This window comes from Musa acuminata, chromosome BXJ1-1 (assembly GCF_036884655.1).
Source record: "Musa acuminata AAA Group cultivar baxijiao chromosome BXJ1-1, Cavendish_Baxijiao_AAA, whole genome shotgun sequence".
Lineage (NCBI taxonomy): Eukaryota > Viridiplantae > Streptophyta > Magnoliopsida > Zingiberales > Musaceae > Musa > Musa acuminata.
Window position 1 is genome coordinate 10,207,862 of NC_088327.1, and position 26,268 is coordinate 10,234,129.

The 26,268-nt window shown below is 40.5% G+C and overlaps 3 protein-coding genes and 1 long non-coding RNA gene across 4 annotated transcripts; all 4 read right to left on the reverse strand.

Moving 5' to 3' along the window:
* Positions 1-637: 637 nt before the first annotated feature.
* LOC103993152 (uncharacterized) lies at positions 638-5,737 on the reverse strand. The gene is made up of 7 exons (XM_009413114.3): positions 5,301-5,737; positions 4,596-5,228; positions 2,976-3,154; positions 1,950-2,188; positions 1,679-1,878; positions 1,053-1,178; positions 638-966 (listed from the first exon to the last, which is right to left on the reverse strand). The coding sequence occupies exons 1-7, from the start codon at positions 5,466-5,468 to the stop codon at positions 868-870; spliced, it is 1,644 nt and encodes a 547-aa protein (XP_009411389.2). The 5' UTR covers positions 5,469-5,737; the 3' UTR covers positions 638-867.
* An 835-nt stretch (positions 5,738-6,572) lies between these two features.
* Positions 6,573-11,091, reverse strand: LOC135672281 (putative wall-associated receptor kinase-like 16). The gene is made up of 4 exons (XM_065180742.1): positions 10,683-11,091; positions 9,071-10,084; positions 8,814-8,978; positions 6,573-7,956 (listed from the first exon to the last, which is right to left on the reverse strand). Exons 2-4 carry the CDS (start codon positions 9,948-9,950, stop codon positions 6,755-6,757), a joined length of 2,247 nt encoding a protein of 748 aa, XP_065036814.1. The 5' UTR covers positions 9,951-10,084; positions 10,683-11,091; the 3' UTR covers positions 6,573-6,754.
* Positions 11,092-12,610: 1,519 nt separating this feature from the next.
* Positions 12,611-15,298, reverse strand: LOC108952773 (uncharacterized). Its single transcript, XR_010515473.1, has 3 exons — positions 14,359-15,298; positions 13,054-14,255; positions 12,611-12,953 (listed from the first exon to the last, which is right to left on the reverse strand). It is a non-coding gene; the product is annotated as an uncharacterized LOC108952773 (long non-coding RNA).
* A 967-nt stretch (positions 15,299-16,265) lies between these two features.
* LOC135672287 (putative wall-associated receptor kinase-like 16) lies at positions 16,266-19,731 on the reverse strand. The gene is made up of 3 exons (XM_065180750.1): positions 18,653-19,731; positions 18,400-18,570; positions 16,266-17,689 (listed from the first exon to the last, which is right to left on the reverse strand). Exons 1-3 carry the CDS (start codon positions 19,533-19,535, stop codon positions 16,485-16,487), a joined length of 2,259 nt encoding a protein of 752 aa, XP_065036822.1. The 5' UTR covers positions 19,536-19,731; the 3' UTR covers positions 16,266-16,484.
* Between the last annotated feature and the right edge of the window lie 6,537 nt (positions 19,732-26,268).

Below are 26,268 nucleotides of genomic sequence, written 5' to 3' on the forward strand. Positions count from 1 at the left end.
GCCGTCGGGTTAGGATCCTATCCAGGGATATGGTACTCCTCCGACAGTGATTTAACCGTCTACATTCAAATTGTACGGTTACGATGGGAACCATTTTCTTCTGATTTGGGGTAAGGTAGGTCCGATCCACAGATCGCGATGGGGACGGACACGTGGTGGGCTGATGATGGCCAATGCCTGAACAGTGGACGCTTGTGATGTTGGAAGAGGAAGGCATCAGCGGCCGAGTTCTTGGACCCTATCCGTCGTAATAGGGTGGGGCTCGTAAACAATGGACTGAGAGCGTGAGAATGAAGGGAAAATTAAAAAGAAAATTGTATATATAGAGGAATATTTTACAATAAGTTAGGCACGAAGATTACGTCAAACATGGAATAATTTGTCACGACCATAATACACTACTGACCTGTATCAAATGGACTCTAATCTGAAGTTATTAGTACTAGAGAAATCAAGTCAAGACTATTAGATTGCCACGATGGAGTATTGGAACAACGTGCATGACTGAGATGATATATTAGTAATAACTATGCACTTTAAGCACATCAAATAATGACCTCCCACATATAATTTGTGAGGTAGAAATGCATAAAAGTATATTATGCCCATTCGATCCAATTGTCCTTTGTCTTATCTATAAGAAACCAAGAAGCACGTTATATATTTTCATTTCATTCATCACAGCTATTACATGGATACAGTGGTGAGTTCAGATAGATACATCTCTGATACGAAAGAAATAGAGATCATTAGAACTTCCTGGAAACAATATAATTACCCTATCTCATGGTTAACTGGATTATGAGCCTCTATCTATGAAATATGACAATCGAATAATAGCAGGACGCATAAACCAAATCTTTTTTTCTAGCGGTCCTCCCGTTGGACTTTGTTTGGATCAGAGACCATGTCCATCATCATCTTCTCGGGGGAATCTTCCCAGCTAGCAAAGGTTTTCAGGTCAACCTGCCACAAGGAACCAAGCATACACTGTTAATATTAGTTTTGTGCCTTGGGTCAGAATGCAACTAGAAGTGGTGTCATGCTCAAACCTTTCGCCGCTGTTCTGAGAAGATCATCTCTCTTTTTTTATAGAAATCTTGCTGTTCCTTTGCGGTTTTTCCACCAAAACCCCATACCTCGACCTCTATGATGGGAGCCTCAACTGGTAAGAAACCCTGTAAAGAACATAACATGAAAGATTTAATTGTTACCGTACTCTTTAACAGCATCCTCGTGGAGGTCTTAATGAGAGAAGTGAAAATGCACCTAAGTTTTAGATAAGAAAAAATCAAGAATAATTTTCTTCAGTACATTTACAGAAATCAACATCACTCAAAATGGTCAGCCAGACATTAGAAACTCTATCTCAGAACAAAGTCTGTCTGTTTTGAATGGACCTGTGAAAACTTAATTCAAAAGTTATAGATTCCTCCAAATAACAAAGAAGGTTATTCAAGGTCAAAGATGAATTTCTCATGGGTGGAAGACAAAGATAAAACAGCAAAGCATCAATAAAAAATAATCCAGCCTCCTATGGTTAGCAAAGTTATCGAAGAAATTTATGCTAATATTCCCACAGCAAATGAGCTGTTCAAGTTCGTGGAAGAACCAAGACCAAAAACAAATATAAACAGCTAAAGATGTTACTGATAGGGTCTGAAATGTGAAGCTTAACCTGGTTAGGAGTGAGAGGTCCATGTTGGTAAGTTTTGTCAAATGCATGATGACGCACTGTAACTTGAGCAAAATCTTCATCCAAAAATATCCTCTCATTGCCGGTAGATCCCCCAAATGCTAAGCCAACAGGTTTTGGATTTGCTTCATAGACCCTTATAGCAGGATGCAAGTGGCAATAAATGAAGTTCTTTTCCTTTCCTGCTTTAAAAATACTAGGTCAATCAACTTTAAAATAAAGTATGATAGCAAAACCATGTAAGTCAACATACCAGAGGGTGGAAACAGGTGGAAAATCGGGCTTATTGCAAAAAGATATCCAGAGCTTCCAAAAAATGTTTCTCTGTTCTCAAAACCTTGTGTAATTAGTACTCCTATCACCCACCCTCTGGAACTTCTATCAACCTCTGAGGATTCTGCTGAACTAGCAGAGACCAAAACTATTAGGGGTCCATTGTAACCTTCAACATTAGACCAAAACCTACTCAAACCCTTCCCATGAATTGATGACCTGCAAAACATCTTGATATATGAAAACTCAGATTCATCCCAAATCCAGGATGGGCTGCTTATGAACAGAAACCAAAAGATTCACTTTGCAAATACATATGCGCCTTAGTTCTCAAATACCAAATCCACCAAAAATTGTTACAAATGTATAATCTAAACAGATCAAGTAAGATGGAACATCCATTTTTTAAGTCTTGCTACAATCCTAAGATGAGGTACATTTCAATTTCATTTTAATAGATCGAGACAAGATATTTAAAATAACATATTGAATAGATATTGCTGATGCAATATATATCTCTGAAGCTTGTAGAAGAGGTTTTTCCCCCCTAACTGAAAGCATGCAGCAGCTGTATTCATTATAGATTCGATACTTTAGAATTTGTACAGATCTAGGATTTCTTAGTCAAGACTTAATCTACCCTACCGTACAGCAACCATATACTCCATATCAAATAATTCAAAGATTAATATCCCGAAAGAAGTAACATAGGGTGGAAGGGTTCACAATCATCAAGTACTATATTATTACTGATATTAACCAAAACAATTAGACAGACAGACCCTGAAATTCTGAGTCATATTAGAAAATGGAAGGTATATGTCATGAGTCTAAATTCTGTGACAATAAATAGTAGGTAGTCAGAAAATTCCAAAATAAATCATATTCATACTTTTTAAATGAAGAGACTATAAAATGAATCTATTTATGGAAAAACTTATCAAACAAGTAAACATAAAGTATATGCACATTATAACCACAAACAGTTATGACCACTATGACAAACCTGTATAAGAAGTCCCCAGAGTTTATTCCTTGGAAGGAGGCAGCAAGAAATTCTTCACTCAACCTATCCCTCAATGCAAGGGAGACAGCCCAAGCCCTTCCTCGTGTCAAGAGAGACACATCACGAACATTACCAGTCGAATTGTTATCAGATGCTGAAATAGAGGAGCCTTCACTCTCCTGCCGATATACAACTTAGGTCAGAAAATAAAATTCCCTAAGAATTTTTCATTGCTAGCACAAAATAAAACTCATTGAAAATTATAGATTGAGTTATTATAACAAGCCAAATAGCCAGCAAGGACTGACATAATTCCCTCCACTGGGACATGAAGCTCCTTTTCAGCATTGCAGTAAGCAATGTTGACATAACAACAGGGGTTCGGCAGAATCTCTCCCAATCCAAAATTTTATGATGCACAGCTAAAATTTTGATCAAGCATTCAATTTAAATCCAGGTAGAACTATTTTACACATATAAAATTTTCTTCTGTGATCCAGAAGACGTATGTATTTAAAAATAAGACATTCTAGAGCCAGTTTTAGGCAGTTAGAAAGAAGCTTTGGCTCTTATCATAGCATTAGCATGCATGGCCACATTGATTCCCATGTTTAGTTTAAGGTTGACAAAGTCATATTCAACAATTTGAAAGAACCCAGAAGAGAAATTGCCAGACGCATGTGACAGAAAGATTACAAAGCTGCTTGATATACAGAACCAAGGAACCCTATTGTGATTTCACAGCATCTATCCTTTTCAACATGTGTGACCTAAAAGTAGCTGGACTAGAAACATATAACAAGGCCAAATTACCTACCAAATTGACTGTAAGATCTAAGCCCCCTAGATCAGTGGATAGAGGTCAATCCAAGTGCCAACCATTCTTCACATATAGAAGTCTAGTGTCCTTAATATAACTACTGTCATCCTTACTCATGGGCGCTTAATCAAGTGCTGCATCCTCTCCACTATTTCACACCCGTGAGCATCCTCAACCAATCATAGGTTGTATACAATAACATGTGCCTCAAAAGAAGCTTCTATTTTATTCTTTTTTAGAACTCTAAAGAGAAGTTGTCCCTGAACCTATCAAAAGTGTGCAGGTGTAGAAAAATCAGTTTAGACAACCATCATGTCAAAGCCGTAAACCACAACAAGGGATGAATATAAAGAATTTTCACTACTGTTTATTTAACAGAAACCTGACAATTGAAGCAATTCTTCCATCAAACAATGCACTAACACTTACACTAGATTGTGAAAAATAATACATAGTCCTGATTGTGCATTCTTTCAAGTTGTCAGTTAATGATTTTGCCTCCTGGTCTCCTAAATCCTCTTCACAAATGAATTCAACTCGTATCAGTGTTATCCCAGGTAGACCCTAACACTTCCATAACCAAATTCCTGACATTAGCTTAATGCATGCAAATTTCTTTTTCTTAAATTCTTGTCTCTTTGGACGTATGCCCTTATGCTGCATCAGTGCCAGTGCCTAATTGATACTCACAAAGTTGCTGCAAGTTTTGCTACGTTAGGAACAAGCCATCTTACGCATGCAGATAAACTCCTCCTTTGTTTACCTGAGTTCATGGACTGGTTGAGAATTATTTCACGTACCTTCGAAGAAGAGCAACCTTGGATTCTCTCCTGGACATACTTCGGAAGACAATTCGCCAAGCCTGGTGCTGTCGTCAAGACCCACGTCTGAAACTTCTGCGCAGAAACACCCTTATCGACCGCCAAAACATCGGATCTCCAAATGTGCTCATCTTCCTCCGCGATCACACCGCACGAAACCAAAGCCGACACTAGCAAATGGCTCATGTCAGGGAGCACCAAAGGATCCTTTGCGTTTCTGGACATCTTCGCGATCCTCGAAGAATGCCCCATGACCCAGCAGATCCAGAAAAGCATGAGCACCTCTCCCGGCAAGAGAGACCCGCCCACCTTATCATCGTCGCCAGCATCGGGATCGAACTCCAAGCCGCAAGGCGCTCCGGCTTCCCGGGACAGGGCGGCGTACAATCTGTATAGCACGTTGATGGATCGTGAGACGGGCATCCTGCCGCAGCACCGGTTGTAGCCGCTCAAGAAGCCAATCCAATCAATTCGACCGTCAGCACGATCATCGGCAACGGGGAAGAAGAGCGAGACCAGGGTTGCGCCGAGATTGTTCGACAGGGCAGGGAAGTGCTCCGGCACCGGCGTGGATTCGGACGCAACAACTTGCACGTTCAGGGAGAGCGCTTCCTACACGCATAAGAGGGGAGAATCGAGGGTCAGTTGTCACATGGGTTGTGGATCGCTAGGCAGCAGCAGTACCTGGAGGGAAGCGAGGGGGACGGAAGAGGAGGAGGGCGGAGAGAGGTTGGAGAAGGCATTGCGAAGGGAGGGGAGGAAGCCAGTGGCGGCGGCTAAGTTTTCCTCCTCTTCCTGCCGCTGCTGTTGCTCCGAGATGCCTCCGTGATCGGCGGAAGAGGACGCGCCCATCTCCTGTTTGTTCGTTAGCCTGTCTGTCCGTCGTGTTCTCGCTTGATCGGTGGAGAGGAGGAGACCAGCAGACGTGCGATATGTGAAGATGCCTCACAGGGCGTTGTTGGACTCTTGAAGCTCCCAAGGGACGGGCGGGCACAAACGATCGCAAGGATGGAGAGGGCGATGTCGTCCTCGAGACGCCAATGCGATGCTTCTACACGCGTCATGAAGCGGGATTCGACGGCGGCGACGAACCCACGATTGCAACAACCAATGCTACCAGATTGCAACAACCAATGGGGTTCAATAAGTTTTGGATGGGGTTCAATATTTGTTGATGTAAAAATTGAGACGGTATTTAATTTATTTATTATAAAAATTATAAAAATAATAATAAGATAATTGACCCAATAATAAACTAATATATATCATAAAGATATTATTATTTACTCGGCACGTGGATGTCTATGTGGCAATTAACGATAAAAAATATTAGAGACTATTGTTATTATAATAAAAAATATTTTTCAAATCAAGAATGATTTAAAGAATAATTTATTAATGCTCATAATAACATATTATCTGACTATAGAAGTGAGATATGATGATATGAGTTGCAGATTTTATTTTATTTTTCTCCATATTCATCAACTTCAATCTTATTTAATTTAGTCATCAAAGCGTTCAAAGTTAAGAAATATTTATAATATTAATCTTTGTTGTAGGAAGGAGGCTATAGAAGGATGTTTCCATCTTCCAAATTTCACATGAATGATCGAGAAGAAGACTAACAGCTATAATAAAAAAATTATTATTATTCTTTTATGTTGATGGATTTCTATAAACTTATGAAAGCATGTCCAAGAATCAATCACAAAATAATATCATATTTTCTTATTAGACGGGTGAAAATTAATGTATGTTTGTCCGTGCTAATGCTTAAATAGATCGGGTTGACATATATAAAGAACATAGACTATTTATACCATTCTACTCTCAATTATTAGATTAGATAATGATGTCTCAAACATGATGACAACAAGATCAGCCAATCATCTAACAATTCCCAAATGATAAAAGCTCCACAATCAACGCAAAATGTTTGAAATGATCAAATTTATATAGATAACCTTATTCTTTACATACAACATAATCCAACAAAGAATGGGCAGAGATTGCTTGAAGTTAATAAATATTCTTTGTCATTACACAGGCACAAACACACACGATCACAAGGATACATGGTTCAATATTGCATCAAGAAGCCTCGAGAACCAGAGGTTTGGGCATGCACCAGATCATCATCTTCCATATTCGATGTCCAATGCCAATCTTTTCTCTGGATTATAACTAATAGTGGTTTCAATTCCATGATAATATGTCTCATGGTCAACCAATGGTTGACTGAGCAAGCTCTCAATCTCCTCAGTATTCTGCGGTACCCACGGGTGCTTGAATTTTCTCAACCTGTCAAGCTCTTCCGCCACTTGCTTCATCGTAGGCCTTTCTTCTCCCCTAAAGTTCAAGCATTGCTTTGCGAGCGAGGTCATTTCTTGAATCAATTCCGTATCCCCTTCATTTCTCACCTGATCATCCAAGATCTCCATAAGTCGGTTCTCCTTCGTGGCCAGAATAAAACTTGATGCGAGGCTCCTCTCTTCTTCAGATGCTTCAAAATAAATTGGCTTCTTGCGGGTCATCAGCTCCAGAAGCACTACTCCGAAACTATAAACATCACTTTTCTCTGTCAACTGGCAGGTTTGGAGGTACTCTGGGTCCAAGTAACCACAAGTCCCTTGCACCAAGGTAGCAAACTGATCCTCATCTTTTGGAACCAGCTTCGAAGCTCCAAAGTCAGAAACTTTTGCTGTATAGTTTTCATCTAAAAGGATGTTGGAAGACTTCACGTCACCATGAATGATGGGAGGCGAAGCTGATGAATGCAAGTAGGCCAGAGCTTCAGCAGACTCATGAGCGATCCTCAAGCGAGTGGCCAAGGAAAAGGGAGATGCACTGTTGTTGTCGTGAATCAGCTGGAACAAGGTCCCGTTCGAGACAAACTCATAAACCAGCATCGGAACCTCCACTTCCAAGCAACAACCCAAGAGCTTAACTATGTTCTTGTGGTTGATCTGCGACAGAATAAGCAGCTCTTTTCCAAATTCATTCTTTTGGCTCTCATCAATGATCTTGGGTTTCTTGATGGCAACGACACGACTGTCCTCCAATACTCCTTTGTAAACGGTACCATGTCCTCCTCTGCCAAGGACTCGGTTCTGATCATACTTCTCTGTAGCTTTTTCTAATTCTTCTTTGGCAAATATCTTAAATGCAAGGCCTTGTTCTCTAAAGTATCTTTCTTTAGCCTTGATCTCTTCCAATAATATCCAACCTCCATGTTCTCTAAAATATCTTTCCTTAATCTTGATGAATTTTCTTCTTTGAAAAATCACATAGATACACATGCCGGATATTAGTAGAAAGATCAAGCCACTGCCAATACCTGTATCTCAGAAATTTTCAGGCCAATTAAAACCAGGAAGAGAAACAAAAATTCTGTTTTTTATGCATATTATTTTGGTTTTGTGGTTACTGGAAGCTATAATACGAACACGAACAATTTTGTGCTCTGCTTTTTTTATGATAAAATCCTGGATGCTTATTATTATTGCTTTTCTTCTGCGTAAGCGTTATGCTAAGCTACATAACTAGAATACCTAAAGTCCATGCAGTATGAGAAGAATGTTTATGGTCAACTTTATGTTATTTCAGTCAGCAGGGTTGATAGTATGAGAAGAAATTATATCAAATGTTTTATTTTCATAAGTATATGGATCCAATATAACTTTTGAAAGTAGAAGGATCGAGATGTTAAAGATAACTAATTTCGAAAATAATTTGTAATTAGCCCAAGAGAAAAAAAGCATAACCATCAAGAATTTCTTTCTTTCTCGTACACGATGATGCCAAAGGTCTAAACTCATCGCTGAAGTTGAAAAAAAAACATGATTTTGTTAATCACAAAAGTACTTCGAGGGTCAGCAACCGAAGTCGGTTCCATCCAGGCTAATAAAAGCAATACCAACAATTCTGAATTTAACATATTATTGATCTTTCGCATGTAAATACACTTTCTTGTGTATGTGGATAAAAAAAAATCATCAACTACTTGGAGATGGTACAAGACAACAGAATATAAAATCGAACCAGGCTATTGTCATTAGTCCCCTCTCTATAAGATACACCTAGTCTATAGCGCAGACAGATTAAAAGGATTTGAAGCAATAAATAAAATTCATGAAAAGAAAGGACATTTCTAATACTTGGCATCAAAAGTCATGGTGGAAAAAAGACTCTTACCTATAGCCACCTTCGCTGATGATGTAAGTTTCTGGTGTTGGGTGCATGTTCCATTGAAGGCATCACCATATGTACCTCGCGGGCAGAAACAATTGTAGCTACCAGGCAGGTTCTGACAGATGCCATGGCAAGGATTTTGATCTTTATCAGAGCATTCGTCGATGTCTGCAATTAAAGCATATTCAGCAGTATCAGAAACAAAATCATGAAAACTGAAAAGGCAAGCAGATCCCAGAAAGAGACGAGACTTAACAGACCTTGGCAGCCATGAGCGACATAAGGATTGCCACGGTAGCCACTCGAACAGTTACAAAGATACCCAGGACCATTGGAAGAGTTCAAACACTTGCTGTGCTCGCTGATGCAAGCGTAGGAGGTTGTGTTGCGCTGTGCTACCTCGCATGTCTCGTTACCGATCGCCCAATCCACCACCAAAGGCGCCTTGCCGTTGTTGTTGTTCCAGAATTGGTACGTTGTGATGTAAGATGTTAGGAACTCGAACTGATTCGCCTCCAACAATACAGCATAGCTGCAGTCACTGAAGTTCCAGATGCTCGAGCTGTTGAAATTGGAATCAAACCAGACCTCATAGTATGTGAGGTCCTTGGGAATGGAGGTTTGGCAGCAGCCGATGCCAGAGCATGAGCTGTTGACCAAGCTCACCTCGTTGTGACACACAGACACGCAACCGCTCTGGTAGCTGTCGGCGCTTTGGAAATCTCCGATGTAGGCGAGGGTCTCGCAGCCGATTACAGTGAACTTGTTGTGGACGTCGGAGAATCTGTATGGTGTGCCGACCAAATTCAGACGCCAAGTGTTTGAGTATGTAGAATTGTTGCTAACATTGTAACACTGCCACGATATTCCATTGAGCATGCGTGTCTGGCCTAGTGGCAATGAGATATCAGTGATCTCGACGTTGAACACAAAAAGTTTCTCGAGGCCATCATCCGTTGTGTTGCAATCTAGTGAGAAGCCTTCCCTCGAACAGTTAGGACCGATGCCAAAAGGGTAGGGGACGTCAATCTCGCCGCATCTCGTTCGGCAGCCAGGCAATGGACCTGCTGCAGATGCCGCTGCACCCAGTAGCGGCAGCATCAACAGCTGGAACAAGCGATTCCCTAACAGCACACCCATCTCTCGATTTGCACATTATCAGAGAGGTACTCTCAGATAAAAGCTTGGACAAATGATCTGTTATGGAAACACCAAAGCCTAGAATGAAGCTTCCTCTTGGCTGAACGATGAGGTCCAAGAAAGCTGACCTTTTCCTAGTCAATTATTTGAAGCAAAAAATGATTATTTGATTGCATCACTGTATAATTTTTCTGCAAAAAAAAAAAATGATTCACAACTTGGATCCACAAGGATGAACTTTGATTATGTCAACAGGCAGCCTTATGTGACCACACACCCATCTTTCCCTTTGATCGGCGCCACATGCTGCAAAGTTGGGAACGCAAAACAACATCTGACTTTTAATAGGATGCTTCGATCCTTCAGAACAATAGAAGTACAAGGAAAGAAAACTCAATGAACTGCTATCGACCATCCTCGTCAAGTGGATTTTCATGGACCTGTTCAATCTTTTATGGTACAAGAAGAACTAGCGGTTGGTGGATCCGCGGATGACACCGGCTGAGATGGAGATGGTGTAAGCGACTTATCACACCAATTCATGATTGTTTAATGTTAGCTTCTTTCTCAATTAATTCTTCTTTGTGAAAGCAGAACACAAAAAAAGAAGAAGAAGAAGAAGACATGAATAAGAAATGACGTTCTTTGTCTGGTCAGAGAGACGTCGCAATTGGTGGCGTTGACTAGTCTACCTAAACTAGCGATTAAAACGTGATGGTTGACATGGCTCACCTTGGCACCCTCGTCGTCTTCCTGTCTGCGATAGGGCGGCGTACAATCTTGTAGGCGCCTCTCCATAAGCCCATCCACGGCTCCGGGGAAGAACCTGCGACATCGCCCAAAATGGGTCGACCATAGCTGCGTGGAGGGAGCCGGCGGAGGCGGCTAAAGATTCCTCCGCTACCTGCTGCCGTCGTTGCTCGTGAAAAGCGGCGGTTATCGTGATCGGCGGAGAGAACGCCCCCATGTCTGCGCTCTCTTGGAAGGAAGGAGTTCTCTCAGATCCCCAAAGGAACGGACACGTACGAGCACCACAACACGACAATTGAGGGGGGCGATCTCGTCATTGCAATACAAACAGCATTTACTTACTTTATATACTGATGACCATCTCTTTTCTGTAATGTGATTATTTCGGAGGATTGAGAGTAGCCTTATGCGCACAAACGACTTATGACAGATTAATTATATATTACATCATATACTTACTTAGATTGTATTAATATAATAATTTTATATTTAAAAAATTTATATTAATTTTTTTATAATTTTAAAAATAAAATAAATAATCTTATTTATCCTAACATTATCAATTATATTGATGAAAAACATAACATGTGACACACGTATTGAATCGATACAAAAATGATGGATAAAAATATATTATATTTTTTATCAATATCTGATGACATAAATGAAGTTATTTATTTTATTTTTAAAAATATAAAAAAAAAATTAATATAATTTTTTAAAATATAAAGATCATGATATTAATAAGATAGGTAATATATAATTAGCCCACTTATTACGGGAGAATATAGGTCGAGGACAAGACTGTGGTCCGATCTGCAAATTGAATTTGTACAGATCTCAGATTCCTGTTGTTACTGATACATATTCTTTGTACAGAGCTCAAAACATAATCCAGTAGGAAATGACAATCAGACATTTACAACCATATATTGCCGATCAATTTAAGACTGCTTCAAGAAACTATAAAAACAAGGGAGTTGATGTGTTTGGGAATAAATTTAACGCCAATCTTTTCGCCGAATTATAGCAAGTAATGGTATCAATTCCACGCTCACCTGATGGTTTATCGAGCAAGCTCTCTATCTCTTCAACATTTCGTGGCACCCACGGGTGCTGCTTTAATTCTTTTAACCTGTCAAGCTCTTCCGCCACTTCCTTCATTGTAGGCCTTTCTTCGCCCCTAAAGTTCAGGCGTTGCTATGTGAGCCCCTTAATTCTTTGAATCAGTTCTATATCCTCTTCATTTCTCACTTGATCATCCAAGATCGCAAGTACCTGTCTCTCATAAATTTTCAGGCCAATTAACATCATGAAAAGAAATAAAAACTATGATTTTTATGCACATTGTAACAATAAGACAAGCATGGACATATTTATGCTCTGCATTTCTGCTGCTATTATCCTTGATGCTTTTTTTTGGTTCTTTTTCTTTTGCAGTTTCTCCATTGAATGCCGTGAAAGGATTATTTTTAATTACATAACTAGAATAAATGCAGTCAATACGAGAACTGTGGATAACTCATCATATTAAATATGATATTAAAGAATACTATTTCCCTCTACTTTTATTAGGTATAAATACACAAGTTGGACTTCCCCGAGGGAGAAGAAGCAAAGCCGTCTTGCTTTCTCGTTCACAGTGATGCCAAAGGTCTGAACTCATGACTGAAGTTGGAAAAAATACGAGGATAAAGGACCTTCAAGAAGACTTTGTTAATCACAAAAGTTCTTCAAGGTTCTGCAACCGAAGTCGGTTCTACCTAGGCCGATAAAAGCAATACCGGCAATTCGGAATTTAACATATTATTGATCTTTCACAAGTAAATACACTTTCTTGAGTGGATCAAAAAATCATCAGCTACTTAGAGACGATCCAAGACAACAAGAAGATAAGATTGAACCAGGCATTAGTCCTCCCTGTAAGATACACCTAGTCTATAGTGCAGACAGGTCAAAGGATTTGAAGCAATAAATAAAATTCATGAAAAGAAAGGGAACAAAAGAATTTATTTGTAATACTTGGCATCAAATGTGTTTGGAGATCCTCGACAAAGACGAAAGTCATGGTGGAAAAAAGACTCTTACCTATAGCCACCTTCGCTGATGATTGAAGGTTCTGCTGTTGAGTGCATGGTCCATTGAAAGCATCACCATAAGTTCCTCACAGGCAGAAACAATTGTAGCTACCGGGCAGGTTCTGGCAGATGCCATTGCAAGGATATTGATATTTATCAGAGCATTCATCGATCTCTGCAATTAAAGCATATTCGGCGGTATCAGAAACAAAATCATGAAAACTGAAAAGGAAAGCAGATCCCAGAAAGAGAAGAGACTGGTACAGGTAACAGACCTTGGCAGCCATGAGCGACATAAGGATTGCCATGGTAGCCACTCGAACAGTTACACCGATACCCAGGACCATTGGAAGAATTCAAACACTCGCGGTGCTCACTGATGCAGGTGTAGGAGGTTCTGTTGCACTTTGCTATCTCGTTTCCGATCGCCCAATCCACCACCAAAGGCGCCTTGCTGCTGCTGTCGTTCAAGAATCGGTCCGTTGTGATGTAAATGTTAGGAATTCAAACCGATTGGCCTCCAACAATACGGCATAGCTGCAGTAACTGAAGTTCCAGATGCTCGAGCTGCTGAAATTTGAATCAAACCAGACCTCATAGTATGCGAGGACCTTGGGGATGGACGTTTGGCAGCAGCCGATGCCGGAGCATGAGCTGTTGACCAAACTCACCTCGTTGTGACACACGGACACACAACCGCTCTGGCCCTTTGAAGATATCCGATCCAGACGAGGGTCTCGCAGCCGATTACAGTGAACTTGTTGTGGACATCGGAGAATCTATTTGGTGTGTCAACCAAATTCAGAGAGCAGAAGTTGTAGTCCATAGAATTGTTGCTTACGTTGCAACACTGCGACTATATTTCATTGAGCATGTGTGTCTGGCCTAGTGGCAATGAGATATCGGTGATCTCGACGTTGAACACAAAAAGTTTCTCGAGGCCATCATCCGTTGCGCTGCAATTTAGTGAGAAGCCTTCCCTCAAAGAGTTAGGACATATACCAAAAGGGTAGGGGACGTCAATCTCGCCGCATCACGTTGGGCAGCCAGGCAGGGGACCTGCTGCAGATGCCACTGTACCCACTAGCGGTAGCATCAACAGCTGGAACAAGTTATTTTCGCAACTGCTTATTTAACAGCAACCTGACAATTGAAGCAATTCTTCCATCCAACAATGTACTAACACTTACACTAGATTGTGAAAAATAATATATAGTTCTGATTGTGCATTCTTTCAAGTTGTCAGTCAATGATTTTGCCTCCTGGTCTCCTAAATCCTCTTCGCAAATGAATTCAACTCAGTATCAGTGTTATCCCTTGTAGACCCTAACACTTCCATAACCAAATTCCTGACATTAGCTTAATGCATGCAAATTTCTTTTTCTTAAGTTCTTGTGAATAGTTCTCAACAAATCTCTTTGGAGGAATGCCCTTATGCTACATCAGTGCCTGTGCCTAATTGACACTCACAAAGTTGCTGCAAGTTTTGGTACGTTAGGAACAAACCATCTTACTCATGAAGATAAACAACTCCTTTGTTTACCTGAGTTCATGGAATGATTGAGAATTATTTCACGTACCTTCGAAGAAGAGCAAGCTTGGATCCTATCCTGGACATACTTCGGAAGACAATTCGCCGAGCCTGGTGCTGTCGTCAAGACCCACGTCTGAAACTTCTGCGCAGAAACACCCTTATCGACCGCCAAAACATCCGATCTCCAAATGTGCTCATCTTCCAAATGTGCTCATCTCCAAATGGCTCATGTCAGGGAGCACCAAAGGATCCTCTGCGTTTCTGGACATCTTCGCGATCCTCGAAGAATGCCCCATGACCCAGCAGATCCAGAAAAGCATGAGCACCTCTCCCGGCAAGAGAGACCCGCCCACCTTATCATCGTCGCCAGCATCGGGATCGAACTCCAAGCCGCAAGGCGCTCCGGCTTCCCGGGACAGGGCGGCGTACAATCTGTATAGCTCGTTGATGGATCGTGAGACGGGCATCCTGCCGTAGCATCGCTTGTAGCCGCTCAAGAAGCCAATCCAATCAATACGACCGTCAGCACGATCATCGGCAACGGGGAAGAAGAGCGAGACCAGGGTTGCGCCGAGATTGTTCGACAGGGCAGGGAAGTGCTACGGCACCGGCGAGGATTCGGACACAACAACTTGCACGTCCAGGGAAGAGGGGAGAATCGAGGGTCAGTTGTCACATGGGTTGTGGATCGGTAGGCAGCAGCAGTACATGGAGGGAAGCGAGGGGGACGGAAGAGGAGGAGGGCGGAGAGAGGTTGGAGAAGGCATTGCGAAGGGAGGGGAGGAAGCCATTGGCGGCAGCTAAGTTTTCCTCCTCTTCCTGCCGTTGCTGTTGCTCCGAGATGCCTCCGTGGTCGGCGGAAGAGGACGCGCCCATCTCCTGTTTGTTCGTTAGCCTGTCTGTCTGTCATGTTCTCGCTTTATCGGTGGAGAGGAGGAGACCAGCAGACCTCACGGGGCGTTGTTGGACTCTTGAAGCTCCCAAGGTACGGGCGGGCACAAACGATCGCAAGGATGGATGTCGTCCTTGCGATGCCGCTACACGCGTCATGAAGCGGGGTTCGACCGCGGCGACGAACGCACGATTGCAACAACGAATGTTACCAGAGACCTAAACCGGCTCCATCATGCGGTTCAATAAATCTTGGAGGGAGTCGGCCCGGCTCAATCTCTCGCACACGTCCCTTAATTTGCATGTATTTGTAGCTGGAAAAATTGAGACGGTATTTATTTTATTTATTATGAAAAGTATAAAAATAATAATAATAGGTTAATCAACCCAAAAATAAACTAATATATATAATAAAGATATTATTATTTAGTCGGATGTGTATGTGGTAATGATAAAAATTATTGGAGACTATCGTTATTATAATAAAAAAATATTTTTAAATCAAAAATAATTTGTAAAATAATTTATTAATGCTCGGAATAGGATATTATCGACTATAGAAGAGGATCGGATGATATGGGTTTCACATTTTAGTTTTTTTTTAATTTTATGTATTCATCATGTCCCGTCTTATATAATTTAATCATTAAAGGGATCAAAGTCAAGAAATATTTCTAATATTAATTACAGGAAGGAGGCTATGGAAAGATGTCTACATCTTAGAAATTTCACATGGATTATCGAAAGCTAACAACTATAATAAAAATAAATTTATTAGTTTTTTATGCTTATGGACTTTTATAAACTTATGAAAGCTTGTCTAAGAGCCGATCACAAAATAATACATATTTTCATATTAAACGGGTGGCAATTAATGTATATTTGTTCATGCTAATGCTTAACTAGATCAGATGGACATATATAAAGAACATGGACTCTTTATACCATTTTAATCTCAATTATTAGACTAGATAATGATATCTCAGACATGGTTGGCGACAACAAGGTCAGCCGATCATGGAACATTTCCTGAATGATAAAAGCTCCACAATCAATGCAAAATGCTTGAAATGATAATATTTATTGGGATAACCTTATTCTTACACACAACATATTCCTGCAAGGAAATGACAGAGATTACCTGTAGTTATTAATAAATATTCTTCGCTATTATACACTGGCACAAACACACACGATCACAAGTATACATAGCAGCAGCATCAATTCAAGATTGCATCAAGAAGCCTCGAGAACCAGAGAGTTTGAGGATGCACCAAATCATCATCTTCCATATTCGATGTCCAATCCCAATCTTTTCTCTGGATTATAGCTAGTAGTGGTTTCAATTCCATGATAATATGTCTCATGGTCAACCGATGGTTGACTGAGCAAGCTCTCAATCTCCTCAAGATTCTGCGGTACCCACGGGTGCTGCTTGAATTTTCTCAACCTGTCGAGCTCTTCCGCCACTTGCTTCATCGTAGGCCTTTCTTCTCCCGTGAACTTCAAGCATTGCTTTGCGAGCTCGCTCATTTCTCGAATCAGTTCCGTATCCCCTTCGTTTCTCACCTGATCATCCAAGATCTCCATAAGTCGATTCTCCTTCGTCGCCAGAATAAAACATGATGCGAGGCTCCTGTCTTCTTCAGATGCTTCAAAATAAATTGGCTTCTTGCGGGTCATCAGCTCCAGAAGCACCACGCCGAAGCTATAAACATCACTTTTCTCTGTCAACTGGCAGGTTTGGAGGTACTCTGGATCCAAGTAACCACAAGTCCCTTGCACCAAGGTAGCAAACTGATCCTCGTCTTTTGGAACCAGCTTCGAAGCTCCAAAGTCAGAAACTTTTGCTGTATAGTTTTCATCTAAAAGGATGTTGGAAGACTTCACGTCGCCATGAATGATGGGAGGCGAAGCCGATGAATGCAAGTAGGCCAGAGCTTCGGCAGACTCATGAGCGATCCTCAAGCGAGTGGCCAAGGAAAAGGTAGATGCACTGTTGTTGTCGTGGATCAGCTGGAACAAGGTCCCGTTCGAGACAAACTCATAAACCAGCATCGGAACCTCCACTTCCAAGCAACAACCCAAGAGCTTAACTATGTTCTTGTGGTTGATCTGCGACAGAATAAGCAGCTCTTTTCCAAATTCATTCTTTTGGCTCTCATCAATGATCTTGGGTTTCTTGATGGCAACGACACGACTGTCCTCCATGACTCCTTTGTAAACGGTGCCCTGTCCTCCTCTGCCAAGGACTCGGTTCGGATCATACTTTTCTGTAGCTTTTTCTAATTCTTCTTTGGCAAATATCTTAAATGCAAGGCCTTGTTCTCTAAAATATCTTTCTTTAGCCTTGATCTCTTCCAATAATATCCAACCTCCATGTTCTCTAAAATATCTTTCCTTAATCTTGATGAATTTTCTTCTTTGAAGAATCACATAGATACACATGCCGGATATTAGTAGAAAGATCAAGCCGCTGCCAGTACCTGTATCTCAGAAATTTTCAGGCCAATTAAAACCAGGAAGAGAAACAAAAATTACCTTTTATGCACATTATCTGGTTTAATGGTGCTTATTATTATTGCTTTTCTTCTGCGCAAGCATTATGCTAAGCTACATAACTAGAATACTCGAAGTCCATGCAGATACAAGAATCACAGACCTGCAACTTTTAGCAGGTATAAACACACAAGTTGGATTTCCCTGGGGGAGAAGAAGAAACACTTGAAGAAGTCTTCAAGACTTTCTTGCTTTCACAATCACGATGATGCCAAAGGTCTGAACTCATTGTTGAAGTTGAAAAATAAAAAATAAAAATTAAGGACCTTCAAGAAGAAGAGGGATAAATAAGGAGATTTATTAATCACAAAAGTTCTTTGAGGTTCTGCAACCGGAGTCGGTTCCATCTATGCTGATAAAAGCAGTACTGGCAAATCTGAATTTAACATATTATTGATCTTTCGCAAGTAAATACGATCAAAAATTCATCAGCTACTTGGAGATGATACAAGACAACAGAATATAAGATTGAACCAGGCTATTCTTTTTAGTACTCTCTATAAGATACACCTAGTCTATAGTGCAGACAGATTCAAAGGATTTGAAGCAATAAATAAAATTCATGAAAAGAAAGGGAACAAAAGAATTCATTTGTAACACTTGGCATCAAAAGTCATGGTGGAAAAAAGACTCTTACCTATAGCCACCTTCGTTGATGATGGGAGTTTCTGGTGTTGGGTGTGGGTGCATGTTCCAGTGAAAGCATCACCATATGTACCTCGCGGGCAGAAACAACTGTAGTTACCGGGCAGGTTCTGGCAGATGCCATGGCAAGGATATCGATATTTATCAGAACATTCGTCGATGTCTGCAATTAAGACATGTTCGGAAATATCAGAAACAATCGTGAAAACTCAAAAAGGCAAGGTGATCCCAGAAGGAGAAGAGACCTTGGCAGCCATGAGCGACATAAGGATTGCCATGGTAGCCACTCGAACAGTTACAAAGATACCCAGGACCATTGGAAGAGTTCAAACACTCGCTGTGCTCGCTGATGCAGGCGTAGGAGGTTATGTCGCGCTGTGCAACCTCGCATGTCTCGTTTCCGATCGCCCAATCCACCACCAAAGGTACCGTGCTGTTTCTGTTGGACCAGAAATTTGTCATTGTGATGTAAGATGCTTGGAATTCAAACTGATTCGCCTCCAACAATACGGCATAGCTGCAGTAACTGAAGTTCCAGGTGCTCGTGCTGTCGAAATTTGAATAAAACTCGACCTCATAGTATGTGAGGTCCTTGGGAATGGAGGTTTGGCAGCAGCCGATGCCGGAGCATGATGACCTGTTGTCCAAACTCACCTCGTTTTGACACGAAGACACGCAACCGCTCCGGTAGCTGCCGTTCCCTTTCAAACCCCTGATGTAGGCGAGGGTGTCGCAGCCGATCACAGTGAACTTGTTGAGGTCGTCGGAGAATCTGTATGGTTTGTCGGCGAAATCCAGAGACCAGGTTCTGTTGTCGGTAGAATTGGTGCGAGCGCTGTAACACTGCCACGATATTTCACCGAGCATGCGTGCATGGCCTAGTGGCAATGAGATATTGACGATCTCGACATTTAACACAAAAAGTTTCTCGTGGTCTTCAGCCGTTCTGCTGCAATTTAGTGAGAAGCCTTCCCTCGAACAGTTAGGATCGATGCCAAAAGGGTAGGGGACGTCAACCTCGCCGCATCTCGTTCGGCAGCCTTTCGGTGCAGCTGCTGCAGATGCCGCTGCACCCACTAGCGGCAGCATCAACAGCTGGAACAAGCGATACCCTAACAGCACACCCATCTCTCGATTTGCACACTAGCAGAGAGGTACTCTTCAGATAAAAGCTTGGACAAATGATATGTTACGGAAACACCAAAGCCTAAAATGAAGCTTCCTCTTGACTGAGCGATGAGGTGCAAGAAAGCTGACCTTTTCCCAGTCAATCATTTATTTAAAAAAATTATTTGATTGGATCACTGTATAATTTTTCTGCAAAACAATCGACTCACAACTTGGATCCACAAGGATGAACTTTGATTGCATCATCAACAGGCGGCCTTAGTGACCACACACCCATCTTTCGCTGCGATCGACGTCACATGCTGCAAAGTCGGGAACGCATAACGACATCAGACTACTAATAGGATTATTCGACCCTTCGGAACAGTATAAATACAAGCAAAGAAAAGTCTATGGACTGCTATCGAGCATCCTCCGCCAGTGGATTTTCATGGACCTGTTCAATATTTTATGGTACATCAAGAGCAAGTGGTTGGTGGATCCGTGGATGACACCGGTTGAGATGGAGATGGTGTAAGCGACTTATCTATCACACCTGTTCACGATTGTTAAACGTTAGATTCTTTGCCAATTCATTATTCTTTGTGACAATAAGAACACAAAGAAAAAAGACATTGATGAGAAATGACGTTCTTTGTCTGACACACACAGGTCGCAATTGGAGTTGTTGGCTGTTCTAGATTATTTATACCATTCTACTCTCAATTATTCGATTACATAATGATGTCTCCGACATAGTGACCAGAAGATCATCCGATCATCTAACATTTCCTGAATGATAAAAGTGATAAAAAGAATAAAAGATAAAAACATAATTACTGAAAAAGTTTTATTAAAGATGTGAAGGAATTTTATTAAATAAATAAAAAAATATTTTAAAAATACTTCAATATATTAACATATTCTCTCTCTTATTTATATTGGAGAAAGGATTTTCCTCAATAGAATATTTTTCTCAACAGAAAAATTTCCTCGTATAGTTGAAGAAATCTTATATTTTATAAAAAAAAACTCTACAACCAATACAAAATGTTTAAAATGATAATATTTAGATAATCATTTTCTTACATACAACATAACCCAGCAAGGAAATGGCAGAGATTGCCCATAGGCGAGGGCGTCGCAGCCGATTACAGTGAACTTGTCGTGGACGTCGGAGAATCTGTATGGTGTTTTGGCAGATACCAGACATAGCTGTCTCTGGAATTGTTGCTTACGTTCTAACGCTACCATGATATTTCATTGACCATGCGGACCTGCCCCAGTGGCAGTGAGATGTTGACGATCTCGACATTGAACACAAAAAGCTTCTCGAGGCCATCATCTGTTGTGCTGAAATCCAGTGGAAAGCCGCATCTTGATCGGCAGCCATGCAGTGAACCTGCAGCAGATGCCGCTGCACCTGTCAGCGACAGCATTAGCAGCAGCTCCATTTTGGTTCTGCCCAAGGCTGTGTCTTGCTTCTGCAAATAGACTAACATAGGTTTCTTCTCGATTTGCACATTAGAAGAGATGCAGTCTCAGGATAAAGTTCTAAAAATTCTGAAGAAATAATGTTAGAGGAACACCAAACCCACTTATAAAGCTTCCACTTCAGTGACCGATGAGGTGCAAGGAACATAACTCCTCCCTAGTTGCTCGGTAAAAATTGAGTTTGAATGTTGGGCTTGTGAACGATGACCAATTCCTCTCAAGTATATTTGATTCCCATGTTGCAATTGGTGTTCTTGGTTATTCAACCAATGACTAATCAGCTGATAGGTCTTTTCATGACAACATTCTTTCGTAGTACAAGAAGAACTAGTGATTGGTGGATGATGATGCTAGTTGAGATGGACATGGAGAAGGAAAGTTGTGCCTGGCAATCTGACTCCAGCTTCTTTGTCAACGTTTTCTTCTTCCACAAAGGACTGGTGGTTGATGGATGATTCGGTCCTTGAAAATAACTGTTAAAGACTTGTGATGGTCAAATATTTTTTTATTCTCGCTTCAATTTAATAATTGTTTTTTAAGTTATGATACCCATCTATGGCTATTACAAGTGGAGATCATATCACTTGTCAGCTACAGAGCATCATCTCCCATCGGTATATTTTCAAGGACACGTTAAATTCCAACATTGTAATTGGCGTTCTTGGTTTTTCTGCACAAACTTCAAAAGAAAAACCAGTGATTGATGTATGATGGTCGAGATGGACATGGCGGAATGCAAAGTTTTGGTGCAATATTCTTCAAAAACGGGTCTTATGCATTCAACTTCTTTCGTAAGTAATGTCGATTGCATATGTTCATCCATGTCTTTTGTGCACCTTGTGGTGTTTGTATGGTGATTCGTTATCTTTTTCATTTTTAAGGCATATATATATCCTTGTAAAGTTTGGAAATTATATATTTGTTATCATAACATACACATCCTTCACAAATATCACTTTAATATGGCATATTACCTTTAATTTGCCTTTGGTCATTCTTACTATTACTGTGAATAAAACAGGAAAGGTCTTCATTTCTCATGTACATACATATTCCTCACTTGCTATATTGTTTGTTCAGTTAAATCTTGTAGAAACCTTATGACTCTATCATGATTTACATTGTAACAATAAGACAAGCATGGACATATTTATGCTCTGCATTTCTGCTGCTATTATCCTTGATGCTTTTTTTTTTTTATTTACAGTTTCTCCGATGAATACCGTGAAAGGATTATTTTTAATTACGTAACTAGAATAAAATGTAGTGGATATGAGAACTGTGGATAACTCATCGTATTAAGTAGCATGATATTAAAGAATACTATTTCTTTTTATATACTATCGCGTATATTAAACTTCTAACTATTTCCCTTATATTAAAGAAACTTTTTACATATTTTCCTTCTCCTCATCACTTGAGGGATTTTCTTCTTAGCACAACTTGAAGTGACATGAAAGAGGAGAATCAACTGGCTTTGCATTGCTCATACTGACCCTTTCTAATATCTTCTTGATGTATTTCTTCTATGACAATCAAATCTTCTTGTTTTTTCTATCACCAGAAATTTGCATATCTAGTATTTACTTTACTGGTCATATATCCTTCATTGCAAAGGATTCACTTAATTTCATCTTCAACATGTCAATTATAGACATATCTTTCCCAATGATAAACATGTCATCAACATAAAGCAAGAGAATAATAAAATCCTCACAAAACTATTTGATGTACACACAATGATCCGAAATCGTTCTTTTATATCAATTTTCAGTCATAAATAAATCAAACTTTCTGTACCACTATCTTGGAGCTTACTTCAGCCTATACAAGCTCTTTTTTAATTTACAGATAAAATTTTCTTTACTTTTGATTTTGAAGTATTCTGGTTTCTCTATATAAATTTCCTCCTCTAAATCACCAAGAAAGAAAGTTGTCTTCACATCCAACTACTCAACCTCTAAGTCAAAGCTAACAGTAATACCAAAAGCAATACGAATAGAAGATATTTTAACAACAGGAGAAAAAATCTCTTCAAAGTCAATACGTTTCTTTTGATCAAAGTCTTTCACAACTAATCTATCTTTATACCTTGGTTGAGAATAATATTATTAAGTTTTTAACCTGAAAACTCACTTATTCTTCAAAACCTTCATTCTCTTTGATAATTGCATCAAATTATAAGTGTGGTTCTTCTGTAGAGCATCCATCTCTTTTTGCATAGTAACAAATTAATTTTTTTTCTACTCACTTTTAACTATTTTTTGGTAACTCTCTGATTCACTTGCATTAGTAAGTATCACATACTCATCTGTAGAGTCTCTTCTGAAAGGTTGACATTATCTAGAAGATCTTTTCAACTGTAGTTCCATAGGAAGTTGCTCTCTAACTTCTTCTTGCTCAACATGTCATACAAGTAGATCAGCATCGAGCTCTCTATTATCTTCCTGCACATCTCTTCCATCATCCTAATGTATTGGAGGAGTAATTGGGTCAAAATATGCTAATCCTTCTACAAAAGTCTTGGCCGATGCTTCCTTCAAATCTTTTAGGATTTGATCATTAAAGAAAACTACATCTATGCTTCTAAACACTTTTTACTTTTTGGGATCACAAAATCAGTAACCAAACTGATCATGTGAGTAGCTAAAAAAATATATATTATTTTATTTTATCATCTAGTTTGAATCTTCATTATTTAGACGTAACCTAATAGATCATATCTAAATAAGAGATTAGAAAGTTGTACATAGTTGTTATCTTTGGATAATTTGAAAGGAATGAGTGAAGTAACATTGACGGTGATAAGATCGATAGATTGAAAAGTACACTTTTTACCGGGATAATAATTAAGATATTTAATGATACGTAAAAGGAGTAAGTTGGGAGTCGTCATAGAAGGGAGAGGTGGAAGAGAACTACGACTGTTTTTTCTAGAGGCACGGTTACTGCAGCGGGTAAGGCAAAGTTGCTACAGTTCTACAGATCTGTTGGAGGTCTGCAGCACTGTTTGTAGTGCTGGAGAGAGTTGCAGCAGTGTTTGCAGTCCTAGACAGAGTTACAGTAGTACTGGAGAGAGTTGCAACACTGTTTGTAGCGTTGGAGAGAGCTGCAGCAATGTTTGCAGTCCTGGAAAGAGTTACAGTAATGCTGGAGAGAGCTGCAACACTGTTTGCAACGTTGGAGAGAGTTGCAGCAGTGTTTACAGTCCTGGAGAGAGTTTCAGCAATGCTGGAGAGAGCTGCAACACTGTTTGTAGTGCTGGAGAGAGCTACGGCAGTGTTTGCAGTCCCGTTTACAGCAATGCTGGAGAGAGCTGCAACACTGTTTCCAGTGCTGGAGAGAGTTGCAACACTGTTTGCAGTGCTGGAGAGAGCTGCAGTTCGGCGCTTTTTACAATGATCAGGTCTCCTCCTGAGAAGAAGCTGTTTGCAATGATCTGCAACAGCTCTCTACGCTGAGAAAGACCACCAGCGAACCAAGGGTTGCGACCGCTTGGCGAGGATGGTCTCTTGGAGAGCAGCTGTATTATCCTCAGGGTGAAGAGCGGAATATAGGTGATCGCCGGGTTGGTCGAGAGCACAGGAGCCGGTGGTTGAGGATCCACCGCTGTTGACGAGACAAGCCGAGCGGAAGGAAAGGGTCGAGGGTCGTAAGAGTTGGTGATGCTCCGATGATGAGAGAGGAGACAATGGGCGCTCGGCCTGCGAACTCGAGGCCAACCCACGACCGGTGGATGGCAGTCACAACAGGAGGATGACAGCAGCAGTAACAGGTCGGCCCACGAGAGGAGGCGAGTAGTAGGAGGTTGGCAGCAAGCGACTTATGAGAAGATAGTTGAAGTCCGCCGGTTGATAGGGAGAAGTCGTCGCACGCCACGTTCTCGACCTTTTTCAAAGCAGATCATTGGCTTGCAGCAATTTGAAACAGGGGATGTCTACGCGATGAAAATTGAGAAAGGCACAGCGTGGAACTCTGTCGGATAGATCATGTCAGCATCAGATCAACGTCACCGAACTGACCAGATCTGTTGCGCCGCAGGAGAAGCGCCAGTGAAGGCAAGCGGGAGAAGACAAGCGCTGTTCGCCGAGAAAGTGCCGCAGTCGCCGTAGAGAAGAAAGCGACAGTGGTAAGAAAGCCGTCGCCGCTTCAGATCAATGTCGCTGGAGGTGCGCCGAGGCAGAGGAAAGAGGGTTCTCGCGTCGATTCGGTAGAACAAGAGGTCTTACTCCGGAAGAAGTTGGCAGGGCTCGGTGAGGAGTCGGACAGCTTGCTCTAGCTCTGATACCAGGATAAAATATGAAATATAATTACAAAATATACTTGAGATAGTAAATTTAATGGCTATTTATACATATTAACAGCTGTGCAAATTTAATGGCTATTTATACATATTAACAGCTGTTGGGTCCAGTCCATACGTGGACTTGGATAATTTGGACAGTAAACCTAAATCAACTAATTTGGACCATAAGCCCAAATAAATTAATTGGAGATTAGAGAGAACGAAATTAGGATGATATTAGAGTAAGAGCGACGTTTAGATAAAAGAGGAGAGAGAAATAAAGAGAAAAAAGTAAGATTTCTGAGTTTTTCTGCTTGACGATCGGTGGTCAAACGTTGTCAATTTTAGCCTAAATTTTATGTGGAGAATCCTTACAGTAAACTCTACAATCCTAACAGTGTTGATCTGCAGTTTACCCTCTCTAAGATACTTTCCTGTAATATTAACTTTGTGAGACCTAGAATTCTCTTTGGAGGAGATCCACCTATGTGCTGAAGATATGTTATTCTTGAGCCAAGATCTATGTTCTTGATGTTATTCTAATTCTCTAGTTATTCCAGAGAAGACCTACTATAAACCTGTTATCATTATTATTGATAGTGGAAGTTTGAGGTGGACTACGGTCCCGTGGTTTTTCCCACATTGGGTTTTCCACGTTAAAAAGATTTGGTCTCACTGTGTGATTGATTTATTACTCTATTGTTTATGCTGTGTTGATTGATATTAGCATTTTGATATCAAGTTGGTATTTTGATGAGGAACCTATTTTGATACACAAAGAGGGAAAAGAATTATTCAGCATTAGCAGGTTTCTTCCCAATAAGTGGTATCAGAGCATCAGGTTGTTTGGTGCTAGTTTTCTTGTGTGAATGAAATGGTATGATTAAATTGAACTCATCAAATTATTCCACTTGGAGGCGTCTGATGGAAGATTTGCTATATTGCAAAGATTTGTATAAGTCTATCAAGGTTAAA